This window comes from Sinocyclocheilus rhinocerous, unplaced genomic scaffold (genome assembly GCF_001515625.1).
Source record: "Sinocyclocheilus rhinocerous isolate Xijiao unplaced genomic scaffold, SAMN03320098_v1.1 scaffold737, whole genome shotgun sequence".
Classification (NCBI taxonomy): domain Eukaryota; kingdom Metazoa; phylum Chordata; class Actinopteri; order Cypriniformes; family Cyprinidae; genus Sinocyclocheilus; species Sinocyclocheilus rhinocerous.
In genome coordinates, this window is record NW_015632805.1 from 27,048 (window position 1) to 39,226 (window position 12,179).

At 32.7% G+C, this 12,179-nt stretch overlaps 2 protein-coding genes across 2 annotated transcripts in view; one reads left to right on the forward strand and one right to left on the reverse strand.

Moving 5' to 3' along the window:
- Positions 1-2,621: 2,621 nt before the first annotated feature.
- Positions 2,622-7,141, reverse strand: myl2a (myosin, light chain 2a, regulatory, cardiac, slow). Its single transcript, XM_016556188.1, has 7 exons — positions 7,091-7,141; positions 5,960-6,052; positions 5,151-5,226; positions 4,552-4,656; positions 4,272-4,350; positions 2,963-3,011; positions 2,622-2,881 (listed from the first exon to the last, which is right to left on the reverse strand). The coding sequence occupies exons 1-7, from the start codon at positions 7,133-7,135 to the stop codon at positions 2,777-2,779; spliced, it is 552 nt and encodes a 183-aa protein (XP_016411674.1). The 5' UTR covers positions 7,136-7,141; the 3' UTR covers positions 2,622-2,776.
- Positions 7,142-9,754: 2,613 nt separating this feature from the next.
- Positions 9,755-12,179, forward strand: part of cux2a (cut-like homeobox 2a) — an 18,880-nt gene continuing 16,455 nt past the window's right edge. Inside the window, exons 1-5 of the mRNA XM_016556189.1 lie at positions 9,755-9,863; positions 10,689-10,720; positions 11,420-11,585; positions 11,669-11,727; positions 11,810-11,849. Coding sequence (XP_016411675.1) covers positions 9,798-9,863; positions 10,689-10,720; positions 11,420-11,585; positions 11,669-11,727; positions 11,810-11,849 — 363 coding nt within the window. The 5' untranslated portion in view covers positions 9,755-9,797. The remainder of the gene's footprint in view (positions 9,864-10,688; positions 10,721-11,419; positions 11,586-11,668; positions 11,728-11,809; positions 11,850-12,179) is intronic.

The following is a 12,179-nucleotide window of genomic DNA, read 5'->3' on the forward strand; positions in this document are numbered from 1 at the left end:
AAAATATGGAATAAAAAAGTAATTCAAAATATAAAGAAAAACTATCATTGACTATAAATGATACTAAAATAACATTGATGAGAACATGATTATTGGCAATCCATATTTAAAATGTAAAGTATTATTTAATACTGAACAGGTCTTAAATTATTATTATATTTATTACATTATGACACTTAAATGCTGGATGTGATGGAGGAGGATGTCACTGTCACTTTAATGAGTTAAAAGTTTTATGCTCATTTTGCAAATACACCATGTTTCATCAGTAAACTCCACAAACACCGCAGTGTGATGAAATCAGTCAGTCAGCAGTCGTTTCTTCAGCTCTTTCTCTTTCATACAGGTGTCCTGGAGCTTCAGAAGCTTTAAAATAGACTGAGAAACAGGAGCTCCTGACCCATAATCCTCTGCTGGCCGGCTCCAGTCTGTTACCAACAATACCAGTCCATCCAGACCCTGGATTAACACTACAGCTAACACACAATGACTAGAAGAGGAACACTCTTCTTGAGTTGCATGTTTATGTGTGTGTTTAATACAACAGCAAACATCACTAACACAACTCCGTCATCTTTGGCAGTCATGACCCGAGCAGCGGTGCTGAGAGATGATCAGCATATGGCAAGCTGTTTTAACATTCAATCCTTAAAACATACTAGTATTCATGCTACTAGTACTTTTTTATTTTTTTTAGCTACTAGTATTTATGACATGAAGTACTAGTACTTATTCATTAACTACTAGTGCTTATTCTTTAGCTACAAGTGCTTATTCTTAGGTACTAGTAGCTTGTTAAAGATACTGGTACTTATTCATTAGATACTAGTTCTTATTTATTACAAACTAGTAGTTATTCTAATAGTGCCTAGTGTCTTTTTAAATATGTCTAGTAAGTATCCATTAGTTACTAGTACTTATTTATTAAATACTATAACTTTTTGTTAGATACTTGTACTATTTATATATATATATTTATATATGTTTAAATTCTGCTTTGGCCAAGTGCTTTTATTTTTATTTTTTATTTTAAAAAAGCCAAGTATAGCCTAATTAAACATGCAGGGCTCTAATATAGAGCCTCTATACACTTATTTTTTAGCACTTGTAATGCATTTACACTGCACATATTGCATAAATAATGTTATGAGATCAAAAATAAAAATTGCCAGTAGGTGGCGGCAAGCCACTGTCTTAATGAGTCTTTGAGTCATTTATTCAATCAGCTCTTTCAAAACGGCTTATTCATTCAGGAACGAAGTAATAAACTTTTTATGAATGGATCAGTGGATCACTGACTCACTCGATTCGTTCAAAAACGCAAATTCATTCAGTATGGAACCTGCTAGAGATGCACAACATGGCTTTGTTTGGAACCATTTTAGTGAAATAGAGCAAAACACAATAATCATTGTCTCTACAATTTAAGCCGCTTATATTTACTTCTTGTTTATTGAATTATTGCCCTGACACGAAGAAAAGTCTGCCACAGACCATGCTAACAAAACATATAATCGCTCTAAATGCGTATGTGTGCATCCCAAAGACTGCGTATATACTTTGACTAAATATATATATATATATATATATATATATATATTCGCAATGACAGTGCTCTGTAACAAATAACCTCATTTGTAAGGATTGCAAGGCCGGTATTATAGCGAATAGAAAGATACAAACACATTCGGGGCTTCAGCCCCCTTAGCGCCGCCCCTGAGAACTAGTATATAATGAATAAGTACTAGTTCTCATTTTTAAAAATGCACTAGTACCTAAAGAATAAGCACTAGTAGTCAACAAATAGGCTAAGAAATGGAATAGATACTAGTAGCTAAAAAAATAAGTACTAGTAGCATGAAAATAGATACTAGTAGGATTTAAGGATTAAATATTAAACGGCTTGCCATATAGTCAGACATCAGATACCCGGAGGTTTCCGTGAAAGTGCGCGGGATCAGACAGCGCTGCTCATTGTCTCAGGCCGCTACATTAAGACTGTATTAGATTACAGGCTGCACACAGAAATAACAGCACAGGCTTTGACTTTATCCCAGCAGAAAATAAAAGTACTGCCACCTGTTCTGAGAGTCACTGAGGGATAGAAAACACCCGCACAAACACAGCCAAACTTCAGTGACTGATAGAATGATATTCACTGAAAACAACTGGAAAACAAAACCAAAACCCGGACATTTTAGGCTATTTAGAAATCCTGGACAGGACATATCCTGGAAAAAGAGTTTGTATGGTCACCAAAAAGTAAATTTAAAAACTGATCTGTTAAAAATGAATCGCTTTTAGTATAATTTGTACAAACGTCAGAGTTTCATCATATAAATATCAGCATCTGGAGCAAATTGCATAATTTAGCTCAGTTTGAGTTTTTGAATAAAATAGAGCAGTTTTTTCCTCCATATTCTCACTGTATCAGACTATATGAGCCATAAAAGCCTGATGATAGTCAACAAAAAACACATATGGTGTCAATTTAATTTTCAGATCAAATTATTTCCTTTTCACACAAGAAAATCATTTGCACTCAAATCAGTATTTCATATTGATTTATTTATTTACCAATAACAATATTTTTTGTAAGTGAATTCTGACAGGTTTCATGCCAAAGGTGCAAACATCAACACAACATCATCATACGTTAAAAAATCAGAACATACTTGTTTCAGTAACTACATCCTGTTTCAAGCCTGTCAGTCATAAACAAGTGGGCGGGTACAAACACGCAGGGAGCGCTGTGATTGGCTGAGGAGCGAGTGAACTATTCCTGGTCCTTCTCCTCTCCGTGAGTGATGATGTGGACCAGATTGCGGTAGTCCAGGTTTCCCGCAGCGTCTGGAGGGAACGCGGTGAACATCTGCTCCATCTGAAACAACACGGCAGTCAGTGGTGCTGACACGGTATCCACGGCAACCATCAAGCATCACACATGTGAGACGTGCCTCACCTCCTCAGCAGAAAACCGGTCGGCCTGCGTGGTCAACATCTCAGTAATACTGGAGAGACGCATCAAAAACACACGAAAAACACACTTTCTTAATAAATGTCAACCCTCATAATGCATTTAAAAAAACTTCATATATATATATATATGCATACATACACACACACAAATCTTTATTATGTATATAATGTATAATAATGATTATTGCATTTTTACATATTTACATATTATTTTAAATTCTTTGAATGTTCAAACTACACACGAACAACACCAAAACAAAAATTGGATATTATATTTTATATTGTAAAAATTATATAAAATTACGTCTTAATTGAATATATTACTGTAAGAAATTATAAGAAAATAAAATCTGAGATTTCCAATATTAACTCCATCGGATTCAATGAAATTGACTGAAACCTACATATTTTCTTCCCATGAAACAACGTCAAAACAACATAAATATACTCGAACAAAATTAATTCATTTTACTTCTTTTATTTCAGTCTTCTAATTTTCATTTAGTTTAAACTGAAGTACTAAAATAGCCTAACTAAAACCGAAATAAACAAAATTAATATAAACGTAGTATAAAATATAATAATGATCAAATATAATAAATATAATTATTACTAGAAATATGTATAATAAATATTATTAAATAAATATGACAAAACTTTTTAAGCTAAATTCAAAATATTAACAGAAAATATAAATGATACTAAAATAAAACTGATAAGAACATGAATAATGGTAATTTATAGTGAAAATGCAAAGTATTGCTTAAAACTAAACACAGTAAGTTTATTTTAACTTTACTTTCAGATGAAAAAAAGTTATCAATTTTTCATGCCGCATTGCTTCGTCAATAGACGTACTTATTCAAGTTTCGCAACAAAATTCAGTTCCTAAAGTGTGTGAGATATGAGGAAAAGGCTCAAATATATTTTACCAACATTTTTGACACTAATATAATTTGATAGATAATTTAATAAAAGTGTTTTTGACACCTATGGTGCTCCATACATATCCGGGTCAAAAATGATCTGAACACGAAATGTGAAAGCATTTTTTAAATGCTTATATGTCTTAAAAAATAATTTTTAAAAAATCTGAAAAAAATTAATGGTGTGTATTTTGAGGGTCTTAAAAGCTATTTTATGTATTTCTACTGGGTCAAAACTGACCCAAATGCGTTATGAGGGTTAATTTGTTTCTTTCATATGCATGTTATTCACAAGACAAAACAATAATGGCCAAGTGTTTGTGTTTCCGAGCTAAAACAGCTTGCATAATGCACTGAACATCTTACAATTCCTTCTTCAGGATTCCCTTCCCCTCGGGATCGAACACTTTGAAGGCGTTGAGGATGGTTTCCTCCGGATCGGCTCCTGCGATCAAACAAACCTCCATCAAACTCTCTGATTCACAGATTAGTTTAGCAATAAAAGGCCTGAACAAAACATCACCATCTCCAGTTTGAAAAGTTCTATGCAGGCAGCAACTTTGTATCTCACAATTGATTTTTAATGCAGTAAACTTGCTTTTCAATGTTCAAGATCATACCAATGTCTCATCGCTTGAAAACTTGCCTTTGAGTTTCTCTCCGAACATTGTGAGGAAGACGGTGAAGTTGATCGGGCCTGACGCCTCCTTCAGCATCTCATCAATCTCCTCCTGCTTCACGTTGAGCCGGCCTGTTACGAGACAGAAGAGGAGCATGATGGGAAATGTGATTCAACACATGTGCTAGCTCACAAGCTGCAATTAAACTTGACCGAATCTGAGTTTTTGAGTCCTATTTCTGTTTTATATTTACTATGATTTTACTATTATATATATATATATATATATATATATATATTACTATTTCTTATTTTTATTTATATCATATAGCTTATATTATCTTAAATTATGAACACACTGGCTTGTAGTGCAAACAGTTTTACCATTCACTGCACTTTGTTATTCTTCTTGTTATTTTCCTAAAGCGGCTAATGAACCGGAAGTCTCGCACACTCACAGAAAGCGGCTTACTTCCGCGTCGAACAATAAGGTATAAACTCAAATTTTTGAAGAAAAAAAACCACAAGATGATCACAGGCCCAGAGAAGAATCTGTTAATGAACTTGCATGCTTATTTTTTTATGATCTAATTTGTCTTATGAAGGTAAAAACCTGCCAAACCAACCTAGAGCTGCAAACGTGTCCCTCAGGTCATTCTTGTCAATGAATCCGTCTCTGTTCTGGTCCATGATGGTAAATGCCTGCAAATAAACCCAGAGGAACATGTCACTGCTCAGAGGCTCTCTGTCTGAGACGTCACTGATTCAGTGAGATCATTGTTAATCTGAGGAGAAGCTATTGTCCTCCACAGACCCTGGCAATGCCACACATGTGCCAGTTATCCTGACAAAATTCAAATTATTTTAAAAGTTATATAAATTATATAAAATAAAACTACTATATGTGTGTGTGTGTGTAGTTTTATTTTATATAATTTAGAATTTTAATTGATATAATTTTGACACATCTGCCATTTTACAGTTATATATATAACATGTTTTTAAAAAATCCTTTAAAAAATTGGATTAAGTAAAATAATATTTTACGATATATATTGCTATTATTTATAATCTATATATTTTTTTTAAATTAATTTTAATAGGCCTATAAAATTTCTAATATTCTAATACAATTCTATAGAAAATGTATATATGATTTTATATATGTGAATAACAACATAAATTTGGGTCTGTTCCTCACACAAAGCATCATAAGACAGAGGGCATGAAATTTCATATCATGAAACTTTTATGTGCTAATTTTTTTAGTCTTTTTTGGATTCTGACAGCCTCTGTTGACTCTCTGTAAGTCATACATGTTTGGAAGCACATGATGGGGAATAAATGATGACAGAATATTAATTTGGATGAACTATTCCTGTAAGGATGCTGGTTCAGGTGAGACAGAGACAGACATGATGGTAAGTGATCAGACCTCCTTGAACTCCTGGATCTGAGCCTGTTCAAACATAGAGAAGACGTTGGAGTTCGCTCCTTCTGCCGCCCTCTTCTTTGCTTTCTTTGGTGCCTGAAAAACAAACATTCAGGTCATCTTTAGTTAGACACGTCTCGAGCAGTTTCCTAAAGAACTAGTTTTTCCCTTCTTATTCAAACTTAAGTAAGAAAAGCTGCTTTAAAGTTTGATTCACTTCCATGAATCAGCTCAAACTCTGAATGAATCAATTAAAAACGCAGATTCAGAGATTCATTTGAAACATCACTCAAACGTCTTAGACACACTTGTAAAAACAAATAAGACCTAGTTTGCATGTTAATCTGAAAAAAAATTATTTTCACAAGTGTTTACAAATATTTAGAATTACAAATCGCATTGTGTTGAATTTTAAGATTAAAGTAAATGTAGGCCTAAGTAAATTGAACAGAAAATGTACTTGTGATTTTCTGCCAGGACACACTTATAGAAATTTAATGTAAAAAAATATTTTTCACTTAGCAATTGCTAGTAAATTTCACAATTAATTACAAAGAAATGGTAATTAACCATAAATTAAACATGAAAATTTGAAGAAGAAAGACTGAAATTGTTTTTTTGTGCTCCAGCTTTTTTTACTTATATTTTTGCATTTTTCATAACATTAATTTTAGCAAAAAAACATGTAGCTAAATATAGCTGAGTGTTATATATTTTTATATTGGAGCCTAAAATGAGAATGTTTAAATATGGTTATTATTTGTATTAATTTAGGTGGAAAAAACAATGGGATAATCTACCTTGATTATTTTAATTAGATTTGCATTGCTTCAGTTCTATATTAAATATTTAAAAAAGATTAATGCATCAAATGAGGTGCTAACTATTAAATGAACTCAATATTAAACTAAAAAAAAAAAACATTTTGAAAAAAAAAAAGTACATTAGGACTATATGGAAAATAATATTATTTTGGAAGTTACACAAAATGGTCAAATATCATCTCAAAATGGTCCAGCCGATTAATGGCGCTGGCCGATATATCGGTTGATCTCTAATTAAAATCTGGCTCAATCAAATGTCCGGGTGGTTCACGAAGCATCTCTAAATCCCGGTGAAGCCGGTGTTACTCACCATGAGCGCTGCTGGACGGAGGAGATCCCGAGTGCAGCCGGACATTGGGGCGCGGAGGAACGGCCTTTTGTAGATTAAGCACGCTGTTGTCTACTGGCCGATATAAATAACACATGCCCTGTTTAGGAAGTGACAGGTAGATGATGATCCCTCAGACACAGACACACGCGGCTCAAGGTCCATTGTGATGTGGTTTAGAATGACAGGACGCATGGAAGAAGCGGTCAGCTGTTTAATGATGCACCTCTCTTCCTCTGGAGGTTATTTCAGGGTTTGTTAAAGGAAAGCTCAGGAAAATTAAAGTAGCCGTAGCATTCACACGATTTCTACATTTGTTCCATTTTCTGCTTTCTTTCAGAAATTCATATAATGTTATAAACGCATTGAGCATCATTCAGAATTGAATTGAAGATGCCTCGTAAAAGTACCTAGGCCTCATTAACTTGCATTGTGCTGGAATTGATGGAAATTGGTCACGGAATTAAATATAAAAGGTTTTTCATCTCACAATTCGGACTTTGTTTCTAACAATTCTGAGATCAATTAAATGTAGAATTCTCGCTCCCAGCTTAACTCTTGCAAAAAAACAATTTTTAAATTCCGCCACAAAATAAAAAATAAAAAAGATAGTTCTAACATTTAATCTCACAATTCTGACTTTTTTCTAGCAGTTCTCTGAAAAAAAAAGAACAGAGTTGAGAGATATAAATTCAGAATTCTGAGGGGTATTTCTTCACAAGTTTACATATTGCAATTCTGTTTTTTGTTTCCACCAGAATAAAAAATAAAAAGGTAATTTGCGACTTTATCTCTCACAATTCTGATTTTGGTTCTAGAATAGAACCTAGAATTTCTATTCTAGAATATATGAAATATATGAAAGTTTCACTTTTTGAAATGACTTTTTCAACTTTTTCACGATATTAAATTTTTTTTTTAGATGCACCTGTATATGAAAACCCTCCAAAACTGCTTAAAACGACAAAAACACACAACAAAATGACTAAACTTTGTATAAAAATATACAAATATAAAAATATAAAAATAAAAACTGATTCAAAATATTAATAAATCTTATTATGATATATCAATGATACTAAAATAAACTAGATAGATGGATGGATGGCTCATTTGAGGCCTGTTATTGATCATTGATCAGTTATTGATCCGTGAGAGGACTGCTTTTGGATTTTGAGGTGGACTGGTGTGCATAATTTTCTTTGTTCAGAAGGAGAGATCGTTTTCCTGTAAGTAATTAAACAATTCAGCAGAAAACAAACCGTGAGAATATGTTTAAATAGTAAAATATGCACATATTAAAGTGGTTGTATTTTCATAACTACACGTAATATATGCATATATGAAACCAAAGCTTTTGTGCATGTCAGATTGTTAACATTAATTTCTCAGTTCATATCCAACTGATGAAATCATAGTTATATTTAATAAAAAATCAAATGTTTTTGTTTTCTTCTGTTAAACAATCTCAGGACCAGCATTATAACAGATGTGTCTGAAAATCATTGTCAGTTTTATTATATTTCATGTGAATGTAATTTTCTGCTAGCAGATGCTAAACTGTTGTAAATGATGGGGTCTGGTTTCTGGGTCTTTCTTTATATTCCTCCGGCTGTGCTGAAATCAATACTGTGTCCTGTGAGCTCCAAATCAATCATCACGATCAATAAAACCAATAGAGACAATCAATATGTCATCTGCGACGCTCAAACATCCTCATTAAAGCTGCTGACGAAAACAGATTTCAGATGTAGTTCAGATATGCATTTGAATTTAGCATGGGATCATAAACCGATGACAACATATTGGATATGAAAAATTAAATGATATATGAATTATGTTTGGAATGGAATACTGCACACTACTCAATAGTAATAAAAGTGAAACAGTATAACAAACATTAACAATAGAATGTATCATTTAACAATGTATCATTCTATTGTTTATTGTTAACGTTTGTTGTTTCATATTTTTTATTATCATCATCACATGACCTCAGTGCATACTATATTAGGATATTGCAAAAAAACAAACAGGATTGCTTCGGCAAAAAATCATAATATTAAGATAGTATGCTGTTCTAAATTCAGGTGGATATAGAGTTGATACATAAATTCATAACATCACAGCTGTGCAGTGTGACATATGCATCTATTCTTCATCTAACACTATTTTAAACAATATTTTGCTGATATTTGTAGACTTATAATAATAATTATACACAGTTTAATGAGCTTAAATTAATAGACAGCGGTGTTATTTCAGAAAATCATTGAAACACTATGATGGTTTTTGTTAACATTCTGAATTAGTTTTTAATTTTTATTTTTCTGTTTTCATTTTTAAGAAATTTCAGTTCAAATTTTAGATTTTTTTTTTTTTTTTTTCATTTTATTACTTAATTATTAGTAATTTTATAAATTAAATTTGTCACCAAAAAAAACTTGAAAAGGTCATTAAAAAGTGAAAACTGAAATGGTGACCTAGAATATACACATCTGCATATGCATGCAGCTGAATGCACGTCTCCTCTAGATAGATTGATTGATTGATTGATTGATCTGGTCTCCTCCCCCGTCAGCTGCTGCTATTGATCTATTGATGAATTGATGGAGCTCTTTGTTTGCAGGGGTATTGATTGGCTGTGTTTGTCTCTCCCCTCGTCTCTTCTCTTCTGGGCTCTGGTCTGATGTCAGTTTGCTGGAGCTCAGCGTCAGGAGCGTCTCTGCATCAAGAGCACATCCACAAACACATGGTAAGTGCTGCTTCGTTTCATTCTGGCTAAATGTTCGTAGGAGCTCGAGGTGTTTTGACACTGCATATGTCAGTCACTTTGATTATAGAGTCCGTTTCTGGGTATTTGTATTAATTGAAATGTGTATTTTAGATGCTGCCACACTTTTTCAGCTTTTTACCCTGTGTTTTAACCACTTTGTAGTTTCTGTGGCACATTTTAAAGTACAAATATTCTTAGTATTTGCTTGGTCTGTCGTGACATGATCTTGTCATCTTGAGCTTCAGTGTAAAAAGCTGAAGGTTTGAACGAAGAGTCACATGATCAGTGACACTCACACTGAAATTGTGCACATATCAGTTTCTCATAATGCTAAAAATTACTTCTAGACCTCACTGTAAGTAATAAAAGATTTATGGATTAATTAAATCCTTTGTTCTAGTCATTTAAGCATTTACAGTGGCATAATTTGTGATTATCGAAGTGTAAAATATTTATTCGTTGGTTTGTTTATAATTTATTTTGTACAATATTTCTATGCGAGTCAAAGGTTAAATCAATGCAGTCAGAATCTGATTGCACTGACATACATTGATTTTTTTTCTTCTTCTTTGCATATTTTCAATAAGCATGATGAATATTTGTCTGAAATCATATAAACGTGGAAAAGAGACAATTCGAAATATTTCTGTCTGTTTCCCGGCAACGGTCTGAATTACAGTAATGTGTCATATTTCCATACTGAAGCTGTGTGGCGTAAACCAGGGTTTGTTTGCTAGTTTTAGTGAATGTTTATTAGTTTTGTTTCTTAGTTAAACTTTCTACCTGCTGTCTTCATCTTTACAGGATCTGTGTGTGTTTACTGCAGCATCACCAACGTAAGACTTTAACTCTTATAAAGACTTTGCTAATTGTCCAATACACATTTTAAACAAAAAATATTTTCAACAATAGTATATTACTAAATATAAGTGTGAACATACTAAATATAAACATAAATAATTTTAAATGTTAATATACCAAATATAATACCAAAAAAAAAAAAAAGTAAACATACTAAATAGAAGCGCCAGTCAATTTAAATGTAAATATATTACTAAATATAAATATACTACTAAATGTAAATGAAATATATACTGTAGGTATAAGTAAATAAATATATATGTAAAGTATAAACATAAATGTACTACATATTCTACTAAACATAAATGTAAATAAATATACTAAATATAAATATAATTAATTTTAAATATACTAAATATATTAATATAAATGTACTATTTAATATAAATGTAAATATACTTAAAATATTGCTAAATATAATATGTACTAAATACAAATACTACTAAACATAAATGTAAATATACTAAATATATTGCTAAATGTTTTAAATATACTTATATATGTAAAAAAAATTACAAAATGTAGACGCTGAATATATTGCTAAATATAAAATGTACTATATACATGTTAATAGATATAAAATGTAAATATACTACCAGATAAAAAAAGTTTGTCTTAAGATTTTAGTTCTTTGATTTAATTGAAGATGGTAATGAATTTCGTCTGATTTGTAGCTCTGCTGATTTGGAGGCGATGGTTGCGATGAGAGACCGTCACATTCAGCGTCTGGAACAGGAAGTGCGACGACTTCAGCGTCTGCTGCAGGAAGTCCAGGAGCGAACAGCCAATCACGTCGCTCTGCTGCAACAGCAACTGGCCAATAAAGCACAGCATATAGAGGTAGAAACATTTCATGAGGAGGAGCGGTTATTAAAGGAACAGTTGACTCGTTTACTCTCACTAACGTCCCGTCTGTTCGTTAGAGACTTCAGGCCAAGTTACAGTCCCAGCAGGACTACGAGAAGATCAAGACCGAGCTCAGGTAGTACACAAATATACTCTCTCAAGAATGCAAGAATATGGTATTAAAAATGATCAGAACGTCTCTTTATTGCGACTTTCAGGACTCTTCGAGTGCTGATGCAAACCACAGATGAAGTTTCGGTAAGAGAAACAGTCCCCTTGTCCAAATACCCACACTTGCGGTCTTGGCCACTTGAGAACGCGTGCGCGCGACAGAAAATAAGTGCGCAAGACTGTCCCAGGTCTTAAAAACACCAGAGCGCAGTGCCCTTTACACACACTAAACCCACACTATCTCAAATACCGCTCCGGAGCGCTATTCGAGGCTTAGTGTATCCCATCATGCATCATGTTCTGGAAATAAATCGTGAGACCTTTTGCCCGAGATCTCGCGAGAGGTCGCGGAAACCTTTCCAATGCAAGTTAAATATTAATATAATAATTAGATATTACATATAATTTGGTAGAAAA